This window comes from Musa acuminata, chromosome BXJ1-10 (genome assembly GCF_036884655.1).
Source record: "Musa acuminata AAA Group cultivar baxijiao chromosome BXJ1-10, Cavendish_Baxijiao_AAA, whole genome shotgun sequence".
NCBI lineage: Eukaryota > Viridiplantae > Streptophyta > Magnoliopsida > Zingiberales > Musaceae > Musa > Musa acuminata.
This window is the reverse complement of record NC_088336.1, coordinates 22,095,925-22,116,650: the sequence shown is the minus strand read 5'-3', so window position 1 is coordinate 22,116,650 and position 20,726 is coordinate 22,095,925. Positions and strand designations below refer to the sequence as shown.

Below are 20,726 nucleotides of genomic sequence, written 5' to 3'. Positions count from 1 at the left end.
TATGTACTATAATTTTTTTCCCACATTATTGATGCATGCAAATGTACTATAACTTTTGCTTCCTATATATATATAAGAGAGAGAGAGAGAGAGAATGAAAGATGGAAAAGCTTTTCAAAGTCATCTGCAACTGCCATCTAAGACAGTTGATATGATTTATGTCAAGACATGTAGTAGTAAGCAACAGGATCTCAAGAAAGACAGTTTGTCAAAGATAATTCTGACTTCTGATATATCTCCATGAACACCTCATAACAACAAGGAAGCTATTCCATAAGAATTAACTTCATGCAGCAGAATCAGTTTTAGTGTCATAGCCAAGATGGAGAGTTGTTTGGTCTTGGTGATGCGAGTAATCGGCTGCTGCCTCCAACATATTTGTGTGGTAGTAGTTCCTGGGATCAAACGTTGGAAGAGTATAATACTCGGTCCCTGCTTGCATAATGCTTAGCTGCTGCGCTCGTTCATTCTCTGCTATCTGAATTAAGTTCAAGAATCAGGTCAGCTTTGAAAGAGCAAGAACCACTTCATCCTCATATTCATATTTGTAGACCATTCAGATGGATGATCAGCAATAGAAGATGATAGATACAACATCGGAGAACATCAGTTGGTAGATTTCTGATTTCAGATAGAGAAAACTACTAGTACTCTCAAAGCAGAATAACCAGTTTCGGTTTCGATCATGAAGTTACAGATACTTGCTTGCAGGCAGATAATAACATCAACAGGTGCTTAGCTCAAAGTGCTGGTCAAGCTTGTGATAAATCATGCTTCTGGAAGGAGATTTAAGTTAGAACTAATTGTTTAGAGAAACTGAGATATAAAAGATGTTATATGACAAAATGTTCCGAATAGAGTTGGTAACAATAAGATTTTGCAGCATTTTGGGGGGTTGATAGGTAGTGCACCAAAACTAACCTGTATGATATTTATACTCCATTGTAGCTGCTGTTTATACTGATGCCATAGGAAGTTCCTGAACTTCCTAACACTACCTATTCAAATTACCCTAGAAGACAATAGTATCACAAATTTTCTTTCATGTTGGACTTACCTTCATATTCATAAATTTAAACAGCCACTTCAGAGTGTTTATCCTCTAAGGAAGGTTGTGCTTTAGTTTGTGAATATTACCTTGGCTCTCAGGTAGGAATTGTCACTTTGTAGCTCCGATTCCTGCAATTACAAAAGAGAATTAATCTACTGAATCAAAGATCTGCAAGAAACAGATGCAAGGCCACAATGGGGGGGGTTTAAGAAGTGATAATTGATGCTTACCCTTTTCTGCATATACTCAATTTCTGCAAACAGCAACTCATGCTTCATGATAGGAAACAGTTTAAGTCAGGGACCAGTTTGAATATATACATACTTCGACTAACCCACTCAACATCTCATAATAGTTTCTTGGGTTATTTACTTATAGTAGAAGTTGCTCAGTGATCCAAGATTTGCTAGCATTACTTTCGGTTTTGCTCAGTGATCCAAGACAACAGGATGCAGAAATTAGAAGCTAAGAATGGCACATCAACTTCCTTTTCAATAATAGCCAAATTACCTTTTTTGATCTGATCCTTGTGATGCTTCTTTCGAGTCGGTTTTCTAGTTGCTTAAGCTCCTTGACACTTAGAGAACTTAGAGAGTCACCCATTAAGTTCCTAGAAAAAGAAATAATCAAATTGGAACTAGATAGATCCAACATCATTTTGCAAGAGAGAGAAGTGAGCTTGTCTAACCTAAGTTTCACTTTATATCATGAGATAAGATGGTACCATACCGGTTTCCATTTTGTAATATTTGGATCTGGTGGCGCAGTTTTGCAGATTCTTGATGATAATAGTGCTGCATTGGCAATACAAACCTCCAAATAGGTCAAACAATAGCCTTAAGGAAATAAAAGGATGAGATGACTAGGAACTTATATCTGTAATCTTCAATCTCTTAGAATCTGGCATTCACCAGCATCTGTGGAATCATGTTCTTGGAACTACCGTTGCTTATGTGATTGGCACAATTAATGATGTGCTACTTTGTTGCATCTTTAAAAAGCATTATCCACAATTGTCAAGCAGTAGTACAGTCCTCTTGGCTTAAAAGTGGAACATATGCAGCACAAGTATCTAAAGGATAAATCACTTTTTGAGATGGAATTTTTGGGGTTAGACTTCATGGCACCAACATAATCTTTATGATTTATCTTTCTTTCAAAGAAACATAAAACAATTTGGTACATTAGATTGTGGCTTGTTAGAGGACATTAGATTCTTCATGTACTCATAGGATTAGGTTTCCCTTATGGGTTCTATATGCATATATAATTTACAACCATAAATATCTTATGATGGATATGTTTCTTATTAAGTACAAAGGTCTAGACTCGAAAAAACAGGAAGGTTGAAAAAATAATCATAATTCTCTGATGTCGAAAACCATGAGGCAAGACAAGTTAAGGCTTTTAAGCATAACAAATTTATGATAATTCTAAAAGAAGAGAGAAGGCCACAAAGTCTTACTTGGGAATTGACATCTGCAATGGCACCTGAATTTGAAGTATCAGCACATGCCTTCTTGTACCTCTCAATTGTTGATTTTATGCTGGAAGACCAATATCTTATAATGTAAATAACTATGAGATTTTACATAGAAAACAGCCATATAAGAGATAACTTAAGAAACAACAATTTCACTTGATTTACATTAATATTCCATTCTTTTACTTCTCAGGGAACTAAATAAAGATTTCTTCATGAATTTTGTTGTCATATATATATCCATTTAGAAAGAGAAAACAATGAATCATTCCTCTTGCTTTTGCATGCCAAAGACAGATATTTAGACTGATGAGATTTATATAAACATAGCACATAACCTCTTTTCTTATTGTGATTGCTTTATAACTGAAATAATTGAGCAACTTTAAATATTCTATTAGTAGTGGTGAAAGTTGGCTTCAATTTATATATCAAAGTTTCAAGTAATTGCTAATATGTAAGAGAGAACTAATCATAATACCAATAACACTATTGTCAGATATCATAGATCCCTGATGCAAAATGTAGAATGTATATTTGTAGCTGCAGAGTCTAGGGTATGATTTCCAGAAGTACCTGTGTTTTTCCAGGAGACTGGGGAATTCTACTGTATGACTGCCAAAATTACTGATCCACTTGTATCATGGATGCCAATGAAGTGATGAACAATAACATATGACAAGGTATATTTTCATGAAGATCCCAAAGAGAGATTTCAAGTAGAAGCTATAGAGATCTTTGTCTGAGTAAGGTGGAAGCTTTAAGATCATAAGAGATATAATAAGACAGCATGCCTCCTGAGATACAGAAAGTAGGTGATCAAATCCTCTATTAAATACTTAACAAAGTCGACTTTGTCTCCGGCTGGTGAAGGATACACATTCCTTTGATGCAACCGGAGAAATATTCCCTATCATATCTTCTCAAGGTCTTATCAACACATGGAACATTTCTCACATGGTGCATCTTCTTGTACATGCATAGAACCCTTGAATTGAGACCAGAGATAGCCCCTTTGTCATTTTCACGCAGAAAGGACAGTGACGGCCGGGAATTCTTTCCATGCAAGACAAAAGCTGCAGTTAGTGGAGAATACACTAGGGTTCGTTCTGCTACAGAAGGCAAGGTGAAGGAGGTCTAGTACTGACACAATCCTCAAGAAAATGACGGCAATGTTCTCCTCCACTCGTAGCTTGATCTGTGCGACACACTATGGATGGGTCTCTTCCAGTTTGATCTTTAATGGTACAGCTATTCTAGGGTTCAAGTGTATCTTCCTCGCATATCTTTATTCCTGTAGCTACTTACCTACATGCTCTAGGATTTGAGTTCCCTGAGAAGAGGATAAAAGCTGAACATAGTTGATGTGGAATAGAACTTAGCTGACAAATCCAAGATGTTGTCGAGAAAGAAGATGAACTATCTGCTTTTGCTACTACCCCACAAAAAGACCTATACGTAGCCAACTGAGAAAAGCTATGTATTTGGAAACCTATGGGGATCAGAGACTCAAAAACTCCGGATTTGACCAAAGATAAGTGAATAATTGTTGAGCCTCAAAACAGTAGTAGATAAGACATTTTTTTCCCAACAAATGAAAATATATTGAGTGAATATATAGATATTAGGGGTGAAGGTAGTATCTATCATAAGAGACATTGCTCAGTGGCTTGAACATTGAAGCTGGACGCTACAGGCAGACATTGGATCATAACTTTTCATTTTGCACTTTGAGTTGTGTTCCTATGAATGAAGCAGGTGGTCTAGCAGGATTGACATCAATAATATTTTGGTATTTAAGGAAATTTCCCTGAAATATGGTGATTGATTACTTCTGATTAGTCTATAGCCAACTACTACTTTGGATATCAGTATCATTTTCAAAAAGCCATCATATCAGTTTAATGGCTAATTCAAAGAATTAAACTGCCCAAAAATTACTCATTGCTTCCTGGATGATGAACTTAGTTAGATGACTCAGTTTCAACAATGATCAGTGTAATAACACTGAAAGGATTCCAAGTAAATCAGGTACAAGATCAACATGTCCTGTTATTTGCTGTATGATTTTATTTTTTCTTATTACAAGAATTTGGTATCAACTATGGTGACAAGAATGATAAGTATAAGAAGTTTCACATGTTCATAGTGTGAGCAAATTTTGAGTTGTGTGTTTATATAATTACCTTTTTTTCAAGGGAAATTGGAGTAAAAAGCCCAACAGGTAGTGAAATGAACGAATATGTAGATGAAGAGAAGAGGATGGAAGTACTTCTGAATGAATTAGATAAAGGATGAAAAGAAAATGAAAGGTAATAGAATGGAAGGAGGAGAGAAAAAGAGAAAAGATTGTGGACAATAGAATCAAGTAAACATCATATATATTCCTGATGTACCTCTTAGTATGTCCTGATGTACCTCTTGGTTTGGTACGATACGGTACCTACGTATCGAGCGGTACATCAGGACATACTAAGAGGTACATCAGGATATATCGAGCAGTTTTATATATTTTCTTTCTACTGTAACACTGTAGCACTACTACAGTGTAATACTGTACTGCTGTAACACGTTCCGTCCGGTACCGGACGGTCCACGTATCAATATGTCGTCGGACTGGTACATACTGCTCGTACCGAACGGTACCATTCGGTATTGCATATCATGATGCCAAACACTAACTAACTATCTGTGTTATTAACTATGTCAAGATAAAGATACTAATCTCTATATGCATCTACATAACTGCTCCATAGAAGCCAGTATTTTTGTCGTCTATTTGATCCACAAGATGACTGCAAGGCCATTAAGCTTGCACACTAATCCACTAACATCAAATATTTCTATTAAACTCCAAGGAATACCACCTCAAATGGTGTCTATCTATCTACATATCATGTCGAATCACCCAAATATAAGCAATTGTAATAGCAACATTCTTTCTTTTCTACTGTTTATATTTTAGCAAAGATAAGATCGAGGATAAGAAGAAAAGAGTAGGTGAAGTTGGCAGGAAAATATCACCACCTCCAATCACACCAAATAAGCTTCACTGTTTAGCTTGTCAAGCAGAGAACTGCTGGGTTCGATCTTCATAAAGTAGCTTCAGATCTTTGCCTTCCTAACCTTTTGTTATCATCCCGTTGAGCTGGCAACGAGGTTAAGGTTTCGTCAAAAAAGCAAGACAAGATACATAAAGGTAAGCCCTCGGGAGAATACAAATGTACGCATGACACACCACCCCACAGGTGTGGAAATGACGTGAAGGACGCAGCGCCCGAGAAATAGAACGCTTCCACGTTCAAAGTAATCATCATCACGTAGTACAGATGTCCCAGTGGCAGTGATCCCCACAGGGAGATGAAAAAGAGAGGACATAGCACCAGAAGGGAAACCGAGTTTAGAGTATCCACAGTTTCCCTGGTGGTGTCAGGAGAAGTCCGAACCCTAAGAAAGATCAAAACTTTGAGAGAGGTTAAGAAAAGGAGAGAAAAATGTGCAGGACTTCTGTTCAGTGTATTCTGGGTAAGCTTTGGAAGTTCTAAGAAATAAAATATTGGAGGAGAGATGGGAAACAAGTGCACGGGCCAATGTAGATGGAAAGAGTACAGTGTCTGAGCCATATTTGTGTGGGGAGCTAGAATGATGGCTTGATCTTGAAGGTATGATCAACGATCCACCTTAGGAGGGGTCACCAATGTAGAGTGCAATCCATTTAAGGGAGGCCGCTTTCTGGAAATGGCAGCCTATGGATTTCTGCCGTGGAGAAATCACAAGGGACCAACAAAAAACATCATATGCTACATATTTGAACCCACTCCACACACAGGAATAGAGATTTGACAAGGCAAAGCCAAACACGAGGAAGGAAAGAGCAAAGAGGATGAAAGAAGCCCAAGATTTCTGTCACCAGAAATAGCTTCTAGGTTGTACAAGGCCCTACAATATCCTGAGATATGTGAGGCAGATGCATATGGCATGTGATAACAATGAGTTCTAGATATTACAGATGGGGAACATTCTCAGCAACTGTTTAAAGTTGACAGCCTTATCATGATGCTTCAGATTTGAACCCTAGCTGAACATTCATCTGTAGAGATATGGATTGAGTACTCGATGCATCTAGAATTTTTTTGCTGTTTATGTATGCATATAAAATGATTCCAGAAGAAACAACAACCGATATCTACCTGCCTTCTTTTTTTCTAACTCCTAAGAACACATATTAATTCATGGAAAACATAATTAAAACCTCATCAGAAGTTCATGTGAATTTAGATCAATCTTATCTCCTCATAAACATGAATCCTCATAAATCTATATGTGTCCAGTTCGGATTCCTCTTACCAGTAAATTCTTGAAAAACGACCACCTCTTTCTTACTCGATTATCAAGTAAAAGCTCATGAAATTCTATCATCACTTTTCTTTTCTTATATAATCTCCTCCGATTGTTATGTTTTTAATGATGAAGACAATACGTACTCATTGGAGAGAAAAAAAGATCATAGCATGAAATGTAGAATTCAACAAACCGACATACTTGTTGTTGGAGTACTCGTAAAGTCTGCCGCGGCTGGAGAACACGATCAGGGCGATCTCGGCATCACAAAGCACAGACAATTCATAAGCTTTCTTCAGCAACCCGTTCCTCCGCTTGCAGAATGTGACTTGGCGATTGGTGGTGTTCTCGATCCTCTTGATCTCAATCTTACCCCTTCCCATCTCTTTGATCTCTTTGGTGAACCGAGGTTGAGCTGGAAAAAAGAAGATTTCCGGTCTTAATGACAATAAAAGAAACATAATTTTGAATCAAATCAAGAGTAAGGAGTTCTTTTGTCGTCTGTAATGGTATACTCCGTAATCTGACCTGCTCATATCTTACAAGAAGACCAAGTTGAATTTAGCTGAATTAACTTTTACGAAACTGATGGATTAATTCTACTAAGTTAAGGGCCAAAATTGAGCTAGAAAACAACATAAAGAGGTTTGAGCTGTAAAATTAAGTAGAACAATACAAATTTAAGTTCAAAAAAAATCCCTAAAATTGTTTCAAAGGAAGCTATTCTGAATTGTACCGAAAATATGAGGTCAAGAGATGGCCATGACTCTCATCTGAGAGACAGATTCATTTGTTTTACCATGCCCAAGCGAAATCCCTAAGCATCTTAAGCAATAGATAAAAGTAGTGAATCTTACCAGAGATTATCAGTAAAGATTCGTTTTGAAGTGTGATATCTCGCAGAAGCTAAGAACACACCAAGCAAATGCCAAGAAAACAAGAAATCATGGTTGGTTACTCAAGAACCGAAGCTGTCAATACAAACTCCCTCCAAGAACTTTCATGATGCCACTCCCAAAAACAAACGAACGAAACAACAACAAATCGATCTCTACTTCCTACATAATTCGAGCTTGACAAGAAATCAAGGTTACTCGAGCATCAGAGTTACCACCACAAAATATCTTCAAGCAAACCATCCATGATGACGTGAGAAAGCACAAAAAAACCATCAGAACACCCACTCCCTAAACTAAAAATGAAATCTTCAGGGCAAAAGAAGCGGAAAACACTAGATCTTCTCCAAGTAATCATGACCTTCTTCCTAATTAGAAACCCAGCCCTAATCTCCTTCAGTATCGGAGCCTAGGCTTTGCCTCGCCGGGGTCCTCGGGATCCACCAGAGGACTGAGGAGAAGAAGAGAGGGGAAGCCAGACTGCATGGACGCCGCAGCGGCCTCCTTTTAACGAGAGCTGTCATTGTATCTTGTCCCTCCCCTCCGAAGATGGAGAGCGAGCTCACTCAGCACCTCGTTTCTTTTTGTCTCTTTTGGCCTTCATGTGCGGTGTTCCTGAGGAACACTTGACGCAGGTTGGGACAGGGACGAAAAGACTCGGCAAGCCTTTTGCACGTGCGGCGGTCCGGTCCGGGTGCTCCCCACCGAGGGTGAGTTTAGCTGAACCTGAACCGACAGATCAAGAGACGTGGACCACTACAAGCCGCATGATTGGTGGGTCGGGCCTAACAGTGTTAGTTTCAAGAAACACATGATTATATATAATTTAATTATAAATTATCTTTTTTAAGCACAACTCATTAAATTTTTAAATCATTAATTCAAAATACTTAAGCACAATACAATAATGATTCACTCGAGTTACTCGATTCAAGTTCTTATTAATGTGAAACTAAATAAAAGTAATATATGGCTGTGTTATGAGGTATTATTGTGATGTTTATTACGACTTTAATCATTGACTTAATATATTTAAACCACTTAGCTAAAATATTTAAGCTTGACTCGGGGGTAATATAGCCATTGTACTCTTATCTACTATCAATGTAAAACTAACTCAAACTATTACATAAATAATATTTTTTTTTATTTTTAATATAAATACTATAATATTTTAATGATTTCATAAAGTAAAAAATAATCTAAAGATAAGACAAGGCTTACTGATAGTAAATCAAGTTGTATGAAGTTATCATATTACTAGCCCAAAACATAAATAAATATATGCCATGGCCCATATATATATATATATATATATATATATATATATACATTCCTCTAAAGTTTATGAATTGTATATTATCTCCTCCAATTATAGGTTAAGCTAAGTAATTTTCATAATTGTCCTTCTAAGTATGGAAAACGAGAAGCCAAATAGTTGGTGAAAGTGTAAGAGATATCTTAATATTTTTAAACTAATTGATTACTACAATTAATTGAGATTATTCTGAGGGTTTTAGATGAATGCTAACAAAAGTGATATGTGCATTATTCATATATTTAAAGGGATAAACATAATATCAAAGTGATATATGTTATATTAAAATTTAAAGGGACAAATATGCTATTTTCGAACTTTAGAAGAAAAGATATGTAAATTTTCTGATATACGAGAGAGAGAGAGAGAGAGAGAGAGAGCACTGGGAAATGGCAGCGAACTAGTGATTGGATGGCCCAGGATTGAGCACGTCCTGTCAGAGATCACAGTGACATCCTTGATGGATTTCACTTGCCTGAGATTGTAGAGAGATCTGTAGAGAGAGGTATGAATCGGTGGTGGCGATCGAAGCAGTGCAGCTCTAATATCCGGGAGAAGAATCTTGTAAGTATGAGGTCAATATATTGAGAAGACCAGTGCTTGGCGCAGGGTGTGGACTACCATGTGATACGAATATTAACGCTGTTCGGAACATATGCGCATCCTGCTTGGCTGCGTTGTCGAGCCTTTTCATCGTCGGACATGTGATTTAATGCATGATTGACAGTTGATTCATTGGATGAGAATCCAGCATATATTGCTTTCGGATTTACGAATCTACTTTAATGTTTGTGAAGCTTTTGTCCTCAGTTTTTCGGATTCAGCTTCAAGCTCACTGTGCCCATTTCATCCACAGAACAAAGCCATGAAGAAAAAAGAAGATATTGTTCTTCCGTGGGGGAATCAAAACAACAAGGGACTCGGAGAAGAATATCTTTTAGGGTTTTCGATTGGCTTATGCTTCATTCTTTTCATTTTCTTTTCCTGGAGTTCATGTGGAAGAATGACAATGGCATACATATATCACGCACGGTAGATGTGTACAAGGTTGCAGACACTTGTCTTCTTCTATTACTAGGACTTGAAAGTGTTCTATAGTAAGTAAAATATATTTATGAGAACAAATGAATATCTAAGGATTATGCTAATGGAGATTCTCGATCTGTTGGAGACATCAAATCAAATAATTTCATGGAATAGAAGAAGCATGGACACTTCTGCTAAGGACCATTCGTTTAGAATGTTGCGTTCAGAATATGCTTGTGATAGTAATCGTCAGGAGATAATGATAACTGAGAGCATATATGATACAACATGTACAGAGTTAGAAACCTAATCAAGGAAGAACAACAATACTGCAACCCATGGTAAGCTCATGACTTCTGCACAGAGTTCTCAGAAAAGGTTAGCAACTTAAAGCTTTCACAGGGAAAAAAGTAGCAAAAGTTTGCTTGTATATCATCAACATGGTTGTGAATCAACGAAGCAATTGGCTCAAAAGATTATAAATATATATATCCTTGAAATAAGTGAGAACCTATCACTTGAAAGAGAGGGCTAGAGAAAGAGATGCATATATATACACACACATTAGAGTAGACTATGATTGAATCTTTAGATGCATGAATGTAGGTTATACATATATGATAAATAGTGATACTGCAAATCATTGTTGTTCTTCCTCATGTATGATAATGAATGGCTACTAAAATTGCTTGAAGATAGTATAAAATTCATAGATGTCCCATCATCATCCTCAAGTTTGGAAAATATCTATCTTGTAGGTGGGAGGTCAATTTCTATTTCCATATTTCTAGCTAAGACAAACTTGTTATATCTGTTTGATTTCCTCTCTTAGAGATCGTGTAAATATAGATCTTTGTGGTCTCCCAAGAGTTCATTGGATGAGCTTCTTAACCTAACTTGTATATGTAGTAGTTATATGTTTTATGTGGATCTAATAAGTTCAAGATCTATGCCACTTTAAATGGCTTATCAATGAAAAGGAGTGACAAAAAGAATGCCTAAAGAAAGGTGAAGAACATGAAAGATCAGTGGAGTGCCCAAAAAAACTCAAAATGAGATCATATAGATCTACTTCTGAAGATACAAAAGGAAAAAATATATATAACATCACCTATACTAATAATTTTCTTTAAAAGTAGAGCCCATTTGAGCTTTATATTTTTTCCATTACAATATCCAGGTTTACTAAAAGAATGGATTATTTCTTGAGGCCTTCATCTAGCTGTCGTAGGTTTTGACATGCGTACCCCATCAGTGTTTGTCTGCACACATATCTTCTCCACCTTGTTGTGCATGAGAAAGAGAGTATGGACTTTTGTTGTTGGACAATCTACTTTTCACCATTACTACGATGTAAACTTGCCTGCTACGTTCCTTTATTACCCTTCCTGAGAAGGACCACTTCCTTTTTGCTTCCTTCTTCCCTTTCTTTCACCATCTCCAAGTATTGTACAATGCTGCTTTTGCTCACTTTACTGCAGATTACTCCCATTACTGTGGGGTAGTTGGCCTTGTAAATTGGCCATGTGAAGAAGAATATCTTCCTTCATGCAAGTTGGCAAGCTTCAAGTCTTTATTGGGCACCATATCATTTGATTTCCAGTGACCTTTCTTGGTTGTTCTACAGCATTTAAAAGAGAGGAAGAACATTCTCTCCATGTGAAACTTCTGGTGTAGTGTTATGCTAAAAATCCATCCAACTCATAGAGGCCTCTGAAATGTCAGTGGTTAAAGGTTGATAGATTTTTACTTTTGCTTCCACTACCTTCTTTCGTGATTGAAGTTGAAGAAATTTGAGGTACATAGACAATTAAAGCAAGTTAGTCCTGACAGTGAACTAAACCAAAATACTGCTACAAGTAGGTAGTAGTCACCCTTAACATTGGGGCATTTCGGATAGGGATGCCTGTAAACTATCTATTGTTCATGCATGAGCATCAATGGCAGGTTTACTAAAAGAATTCTAACCAGCTGAAGAGTTCACAGAACAAAACGACAGTGTTTGATGTATCTAAAAGAGAGCTCCACATGGAGACATGTTGGTTTTGCGGTTGTTCTTTCACTTTAGGTGGTCATGTCTGAGCTCAGGAAGCCAATGCTTGACTACTCAAATAAAATGCAACTTGAATCAAGAACATCTTCTCCATAGCATACTAATGCTCATCTGGTTCTTACAGTTGTGTTTGAGTTCAAGAAGCTGACACTTAAAACTCCTCTGATGAAGCACAACTCAGACATTCCAATCCATCATCATGAGAGGCAATTGAATATTGTATTTAAAGTGTGGTTCCAAGGAATCTTAACCCATCACTTCATCCACTGAAAGTATTCACATGCTAATAGATAGATAGAGAGAGAGAGAGAGTCACTTGCATTCCAATTTGAGGTAAGCAGCCTCTGCACCTAGACAAGGTCATGGGGAGCAGACCTGAAAGAAGCACTGAGATACAAGTTATGGTCCAAAGGAAATACACAGAACTGATGAGATATGACTGATTGATGGACTCTTTGTTCTATGTTCTCTGCGGCTGAAGAGATCAGTGCGCAGCGGATGCCAACAGTTCAATATGGAATCCTCAAGCCCCAGGTTTACTTGAACTCCTTTGCCCAAACCACCACCACCACTACCACATCCCTTACAAGCATTGCCAAGGAACATAAAAGTGGATGCCAATTAACCATAGATTAATTAGACTGAATCCAACAGTCTTTATGTTACTATCACATACCAAGTAAGAGTCAACTCAAGCCAAACCAGCTATCCCAGATCTTTGATTAGGCACAAGATCATAATTATCAATTATAATACAGACAAGTAGGATCAGCTTATATTTGCTCTCTTTACCAAACCAATTCAGGATATTCAGCAGCTGGAGAATACTGGTGTGAGAACTTAGAATTTACACCATAGAAAGATCTGTACCTAAGAATCACATTTACATGTAGAAGTGCTCAGAAATTATTCACTGTATAGAACACATTATCTATCAGTTCTGAGAACCCACCAGTGTCACATCACACACCTATGTGATGATAATTACTTCTGTGTCAACAGTGCAATTACCAGTGGGAGCATTGGATGCTAGTAGCATCTTCCTTTCAGAAATGGTTGAGAAGGCCTGAGTTAGTGGTGTCTCCTATTCCTCCATTGTTGAGACATCCATACACTACAGCACTTGCATTACTTCGGTGCATCATCAATGGTGAACTGAGAAATTGAAGTTAGTGAACAATCTTAAACCTTTAGGATTAGGATTCTAAACTTCATCTTTGTAGTTTTCCAAACGAAACAGTCAAAGCTTACCTTTGCAGATATCATCAAAATTTCTGAAGCAGTATGATTAGATACTGCTTGAACTCAAAATTTTCAGAATAGAAAAGCTCAGTGTCATCTTCGTTTTCTCTCGCAAAAACTTGGCTGCAAAAACTAGCTTTTTGATCGTATAAACCCAGAGGCTGTTCTTAGCTCAATTCTAAAAGCTCTGCGACCATTACATTCCAGCAGATAATGTTGCGGTCCCAAGTGAAATAGGAAGAGCTTCCTTCCAAGCAAATCAAATCAAAACGGCAGCACATATGAACTGTTCTTTAGATTTCTCCACAGTAACCACAACATCCTTCCGCAAGGGAATACAAATCAAAGAGCCACCATGAAACTTGCACAAGCTTTTCCCTTTATTAAACTAAAAAATTACTGCAACCCTCAAAATTAAATTGGATATCATTTTTAGTTCATGGAAATTAAAGTTTTCCGAAGTTAAATTCCTTGCAAATTCAAATAATATTCAAAATTAATTCATATTGGAAAATGTTTTGTAATATATTTTTATCAGATACTTATAATCCGATCAAATGTTCAACACCTTTGATGTGATCGAATTATCTTCCCAACACCGTATTAATATTGATTGTAAATACAAATAAAAAAATATTTTATCGCATTTTTGTTTGCTTTGATTCCAAAAAAGACAAAAAATGAACCGGACCGGAATCTGCGCTAAATTTGGCCCGGTCCGAATTCCGTACGCGGTGAACCGCTAGTAAAACCTTACAGGGGGTATTTTGGGAAGGAGAGGATTATTGTTCGTCGATGCCATTCCTGTGTGTCAACGAGAGTTCCACTACGCGGGAGACGATCGATGGCGACGAGGGCGGAGGAGGAGTACGATTACCTGTTCAAGGTGGTGTTGATCGGGGATTCTGGGGTGGGGAAGTCGAACATCCTGTCCCGCTTCACTCGCAACGAGTTCTGCCTCGAGACCAAATCCACCCTCGGCGTCGAATTCGCCACCCGTACTCTCCAAGTCAGTCGTCAACGGGATCTCCTCCTCTGTCGTCCTTTACACCTCGACTGGGTTTACTCTTTTCCTGTTTCCTCGATCAGAGATTTGTTTGCGTCATATTTTCGCTGGAACTTCATTTGCCTTGATGAACTCTCCTGTGATTTCCTCGACGAGGTCTCTCGATTTAAAGAAAAAGAGGCAGCTAAAAATTAGATTTTGTGTGGCTCGATATGTTTCTTCACGTTTCATTTGTTTCAGATGTACGATCTTATTTGATCACGAAAACTGCAACTGTTTGCTCTTCTTCGGGTGTTGCAGATACTTTCTAATTCAACCGTTTCACTCGATGTTGTCGATCGTCGTTGTTCCTTGGGCGGTGTGGAACATGGATTGGGAATTTGAAGTTCATCCGCTAAGCTCTCACGTATTTTCCCTCGAATGTTGTATCATCTATGGCGTGATTTGGTTGGGCATCTACTGGTGATTTCAAAGCGAGTTTCTACTTGTTTTCTTCTAAGATTTTTGCAAGCACAAAGAATCCATGTGTCTCTATATAAATTCTTCTGAATTCTTACTCCAACGAGTGCACGATGAAGAGTATGAATGTCTGTCACAGGCAAAGGATCAGTATGCATCTTAGATGCCAATAATCTCTCCTTTTGTTTCTCTGTTCTCATTCATATGGAATCCTTTTCTCTTCATGCTCTTCCTTTTCTAGGTAGAAGGCCGAATAATAAAAGCACAGATTTGGGACACAGCAGGCCAAGAGCGATACCGAGCAATAACTAGCGCCTACTACCGGGGAGCTCTCGGAGCTATCCTAGTGTTCGATGTGACCAAGCCGACGACTTTTGAGAACGCAAGCCGGTGGCTCAGGGAGCTTCGTGACCATGCTGACTCCAACATCGTGGTTATGCTTATTGGCAACAAGACCGACCTCGAGCACCTTCGAGCGGGTGGACTCGGAGGAGGCCCAGAGCTTCGCTGAGAGAGAGGGGCTTTCGTTTCTTGAGACATCTGCCTTGGAGGCTACAAACGTGGAGAAGGCCTTCCGAGTTATCCTTGCCGAGATATATCGAGTCATCAGCAAGAAGAACATCTCTTCCGAGGCGCCTGCGCAAGGACCCGCAGGGGGTATGAGAGAAGGCAAGGCCATCACGATCGCAGCATCAGACTCCAGCACAAGCAGGCAATGTTGCTCAACGTAGTGGTATTATGCGCTCAGAGTTTCTACAGTCTGCTTTTGCTTGATGTAAATCCAGTCAGCTGCTTGCTAGAGTGATTTCCTTCTTGTTGATGCTCAATATATTTGCTTTCAGTCTCTTTGTTACTACATGGATGGAATTGCTTGGTTTTCCATCATAACAGCAACCATAAAAGGTTTAAATGTGTGCCTATGAATGCTTTGATAGAATCTGCTGTGTGATCCTTGTGATGGAGGCATGGATTATCAAAATATAAACAGTAGGTAAGTAAGGTTCTGGCAATCTGTGTAATAAATAGATCACAGGCTAAGAAAGATGTGAGGTCATATATTTTGTAGACAGAACACAAGTCATTTAGAATCTTCCAACATTTAATATTGATGTATGCTTATTTAGTTGCTTGATTGTCCAAACTGATGTCACATTTCTTCCAAACAAGATGCACAGGTATAACAGGATTAACTGCAACAGCTGCTCTTCTGCTGAATAGGTTGGCCTTTCATCTGGACAGTGGTAGATGGTGCTCTCTCTGCACTGTGTTGGTTTCCCATTCTGCTATAGGAGAAACGGATATAAATGTTAGCTACTATGGACTAAATAGACTACTATTTGAGAACTGTATGAATTAAGAAACAGATGATGACATGGTATAAGAGTAAATGTTTGATATACTATATGGCATAAGAGTAAATACTTCCATGAATTTCTCCAAGAACATGACACTTCATGGTGTCATTTATATGTACAAGAATTAGAAAAGCTCAAATTATTAGCTCCAAAATTGTGATAAGACAAACAAGCCAACCAGAAGATGTGGAAAGGACTGCAGCAGCAGTTAATAAAGATGAGTCAGTAATACCTTTTCTTTATTTCAGCACACATGGTTAAGAAAGCCTTCTCCACATTGATTGAATCCTTTGCACTTGTCTCAATAAAAGGAATACAAAGTGAATCTGCAAATGCCTGCATTACATCATGTATTCAAATAAGGCATCCAGGGTTCAAACTTGTTGGCCATGTCATCAATCAATTTTCGCTGCCCCTTATGTTTATAAATCAATGCTGTCTTAACAATAATGATTTAAAGTTCTTTAACCCATAGGTCACCATCAGAATGTTTGAAGAAGAGAAATAAAACCGAAGTAGAAACTCCGCTACTCCGGTACATATATGGAATAATGGATCTCAGCTGAACGACACATACAAAATTCCAATTTCATTAATACTTGCTTATAAAGTCGCATTTTCTTTGTATCCTCTGTAAATATACTAGAAATGATTGTCATTTTCTGGTTTTGGTTTTTAACTTTTAGGCACTGCAACAGTATGATAGACCAAATTCAGAAGTAGAACACTAATTTGTTAAAAATAGTAGATATCATTACCTTTGCCTTTTCCATTTCCACAACTCTGTTCTCGACTAAATCACATTTGTTTCCAACAAGAAGCTTGCACACACTATCGTTAGCATATCTGTCAATCTCACTTAGCCACTGCCTGATATTGTCGAAACTTTCCATCTCTGTAATGTCATAAACAATCTGGAGGAAGCCTTAAGACATCAGATGTAAGTAAACCATTATCCCCAATGCATTTTAAAGATTAAGTGAAGAAATAAAATCTTCTTTAGATTAACCCAAGAAATTCTAAGTGCCAATAGCCACTTCCTATGTGTTTTCAAGTTTGAGAGATTTCAAAGCCTCACAGATAATTCAGGTATCTTATTAAACCATCCCTAGCATAAGCAAGTATCATAGTGCCCTATATTGGCAGCAAAAGGAAACAAGCAATGAACTTTCCACATGTTATGTGTGTGTTCTTTGCAATTCTAAATTAAACTGCCTAACGGTGGCTTAATACTTGATTCCATGGCTAGGTTCTCTATGACAAGAAGAAAAACATGTGAAGGAAATTGAGTTAGTAAGAAGAATCTGATTATAAGTAGTCATTTAAGTATCTGAAGCAAACACAAACAAGGATAAAGACATGGCTACTACAACTTAACCAGAAAAGTAACTACTTGGGGGAAAAAACTCTTACAATGATGCCATGCGCTCCACGATAGTAACTGCTTGTTATGGTCCTGAACCGCTCCTGTCCTGCTGTGTCCCACTACAAGCAAACATGATTATTGCCTTAATTGAGCATTCTAGATTCCGATGCAAGTGGGCATATGATTTCTTCTATTGCTTCAAGTGATTCTAAATTAGAGAATGATCAAGGATGGGCTCATATCGACCGTTCACAAAATACTTCTGCTCATAATCTTGCCAATGCTGCAAGATCTCTTGTTCCTCCTCCATCAGAGGAGATAGCTTTACTTTCAGATATCTCTGATCCTGGGTGATTTTTAATAAAATTTTCGTTTTAAAAAAAAAATTAGAGAGTGATCACAGTTCAGCATAAACTAAAGTCAAAGCCATTAAAATACATGATTTAAAGTCTTCCTTTTAAATTTTGCTTCAAGGCCCACCTTGACCATATATATTAAATCATCACATGTAACAAATGCAATTTCTGCACTAGGTGAAAACATAAGAAGCATTATTAGTAATTCATGTGCTCAGAGATTGCACTTCACTTCTGACGTTCTAAGCTGATAAAGAACTCTTTATTTTCAGCTACCTCCTTAACCCATTCGTATTTTTATTGGTAACGATATTCATCAACATTTTTTATATTCATAATGGCAGAGGCCAATTTGAGAGAGAAAATAACTGCAGGTAGGTCAAGTTATAGTTGAAAATCCATGATACTTGAGCTACCTGCATTAGATTTTGGCTTCTCCAATGTCTACTAAAACTCATAGTTGTTGTGATGAATAATAAACACAACTGCAATGTCTCACTAGAGTGTATACATTTTCTGTAATAAGAACCACAAATTAAATCAGCCCTCTCATTAAATTGGAAGACAAAACTCACCAAACGGAGTCTGTGTGCATAACAGGATAAAGTAAATCATATGGTGCTCATAGGTTGCTTATATCTGCCACCAAGTATAACAATGCAAGAAATGGATATATAGTATAATGCAATTGCACTACAATCACAGCCCTACAAATCAGTGGCTTTCAGACTGCAATTACCCACCTAATCTATCAGTTATATCCAAATATAAGATGCATTAAAGTATCCAAAAAACCATGTCTCCAAGTCCTCCAACATCTTAAGATCACACACTATCATTACCAAACAGGCGAATTCAAGCGAAAAATGATCTAACTTCTCCGATCGAAAAAAAATGAAATTTTATTAAATGATTTCGATAAGACTCACAATTTGCAGCTTGACTGTTTTTCCATCCAGCTCCGCCGTACGAATTTTCTGCGACAAGATGATTGAACAAAAGAGCACAGAATCGATTACATTAGGGAAAAAAACAGATTTTGATGCAAGTTCCCCGGAAGATACACAAGACACTTACGAAATCAACACCAATGGTGCTGATGTAGCTATCAACGTACGAATCATCCTGAGAAGAAAAACCCAAAGACCATCAGCATCGATGGAAACATATACGCACAGCAAGCTACTAAACGAAAGGCCACATTTTTTTAGCATAAACAGAGACCAACAAACCCTGGATTTAGAATGATAAGGAAACATCCAGGCTAAACTCACCGCGAATCTGAGGAGGAGGCAGGACTTCCCGACGGAGGAGTCTCCGATCAAGAGAAGCTTGAAGAGGTAATCACTACGGCGAAGCAGATGGCAACGATCCATCAGGAAATCCAAGAACAACAAAAAACAATAGAATCGACGGAGGAGAACAATGGACGACCAAGAGATAGATGGATGGAGATCTTACTATTCATTACTCATACCGCCGGATTCCAGATAGGAACCAACACTTCTTCTCCCGTGATCGACGGATGAGTAGAGTTCCGAAGCGATGGAGTCGGAAGGAGGGGGGAAAGGAACCGGCAGCAGAGAAGCCGACCAAAAGGGTCTTGACTATATCGTTCGAACGCGTCTTCCTGCTTGCTTTTGGCCCACCGGAATCGTACAACTGCTCATTTGGTTGCGTCCCACGTTGACCAGCTTCCTCTTGCTGGATGTAACACCGAGCTTTTACGGAGAGAAGGCAAACGAAGAATGCAAATCGACCCTGACGTGCCAGAATTTACTGATGAAAGTTTGTCAACGGTTGACTAAAGTCAAAAGTTCTAGTTGACATTGCGTTCTTCGGGTACTCGTAATCGTTGGGTAAGTCCATTTTAATTCTTATAATTTTGATCATAATTTTTTTATTTTTTTTTATTTACTTATATCTAAAATATTTTTTTTTATATTTTTAAAATATATTATATAAATTCCTAGTCAATAAACAGTAAAATTTGTTTTTATGATATATTGATTCATAATAAATCGTTAATATAATGATACATGTAATTTAAGTTAAAAAAATAAAGACTTAAGAGTAGAAGCAACCAGTAGTAATAGCACTGAGTTGCTGTTACCTAGTAGGGCATCATACGTATGCAGCATTTCTGACATTGACGATGAGCTTAGAAGCTTTTGATGCTTGACTAGGCAATAGCGTTTTAGTTCTATTGCTGATGATCGCATCTATGATGACATCTCTTTTCATTATTGATGGAGATATCAAATTTTTTTTAAACTTAAATTATATATATTATTATATTAATAATTTATTATGAGTTAACATACGTAAGCAAACTCTAACGTCTATTAACTTAGACTTGAAAAAGACTTGTATACTATATTTTATATATAAAGTTATTTTATATATGAATAAATCATAGAGATTTAAGGGGTTTATAACCAAAATCATATAAACTAAAAACCTTAACCTCCTTGTCATTCTTATGCTACTCAATAAATCGAACCATGTTAAACTATTCCACCGGATATATAGCTTTTGGATTAAAAGAACTCATGCATGCAGCAGCTCTAGCGTTCTCTTGATCTTTGTGACACCGAGTCAAGAAGGGCAATTAGGTTGTTGGAGTAGCCTAATAGGAGATTCAAGGAATGCATGATCCCTCCTTCAATATTGTCGATGGAACGGTAAGAGAACGTCCCGTTCACTTCTTTAAGCACTTCCCGCTCCCATACACGGCCTTTCCTCGGTTTCCCAGCGAACAGTGTGTGTCAAAG

The 20,726-nt window shown here is 37.6% G+C and overlaps 2 protein-coding genes and 1 pseudogene across 5 annotated transcripts; 1 reads left to right on the top strand and 2 right to left on the bottom strand.

The window, feature by feature from the left end:
- Positions 1 to 152: 152 nt before the first annotated feature.
- On the bottom strand, positions 153 to 8,304 carry LOC135595502 (agamous-like MADS-box protein AGL11). Of its 2 annotated transcripts, XM_065086502.1 has the most exons (8): positions 8,133 to 8,304; positions 7,077 to 7,290; positions 2,517 to 2,598; positions 1,781 to 1,845; positions 1,562 to 1,661; positions 1,282 to 1,323; positions 1,138 to 1,179; positions 153 to 478 (listed from the first exon to the last, which is right to left on the bottom strand). In XM_065086502.1, exons 2-8 carry the CDS (start codon positions 7,256 to 7,258, stop codon positions 287 to 289), a joined length of 705 nt encoding a protein of 234 aa, XP_064942574.1. In that variant the 5' UTR covers positions 7,259 to 7,290; positions 8,133 to 8,304; the 3' UTR covers positions 153 to 286. The 2 variants fall into 2 exon arrangements, with proteins under 2 accessions (XP_064942574.1, XP_064942573.1); XM_065086501.1 differs by lacking the exon at positions 8,133 to 8,304 and having other exon boundaries at positions 7,077 to 8,109.
- A 5,908-nt stretch (positions 8,305 to 14,212) lies between these two features.
- On the top strand, positions 14,213 to 15,785 carry LOC104000752 (ras-related protein RABA2a-like; annotated as a pseudogene).
- Positions 15,786 to 15,907: 122 nt separating this feature from the next.
- On the bottom strand, positions 15,908 to 19,630 carry LOC135595503 (GTP-binding protein YPTM1-like). Of its 3 annotated transcripts, none has more exons than XM_065086503.1 (8): positions 19,414 to 19,624; positions 19,227 to 19,299; positions 19,030 to 19,077; positions 18,882 to 18,929; positions 17,644 to 17,715; positions 16,989 to 17,144; positions 16,463 to 16,566; positions 15,908 to 16,158 (listed from the first exon to the last, which is right to left on the bottom strand). In XM_065086503.1, the coding sequence occupies exons 1-8, from the start codon at positions 19,425 to 19,427 to the stop codon at positions 16,062 to 16,064; spliced, it is 612 nt and encodes a 203-aa protein (XP_064942575.1). In that variant the 5' UTR covers positions 19,428 to 19,624; the 3' UTR covers positions 15,908 to 16,061. The 3 variants fall into 3 exon arrangements, with proteins under 3 accessions (XP_064942575.1, XP_064942576.1, XP_064942577.1); XM_065086504.1 differs by having other exon boundaries at positions 15,908 to 16,155; positions 19,414 to 19,618; XM_065086505.1 differs by lacking the exon at positions 18,882 to 18,929 and having other exon boundaries at positions 19,414 to 19,630.
- Positions 19,631 to 20,726: the final 1,096 nt, after the last annotated feature.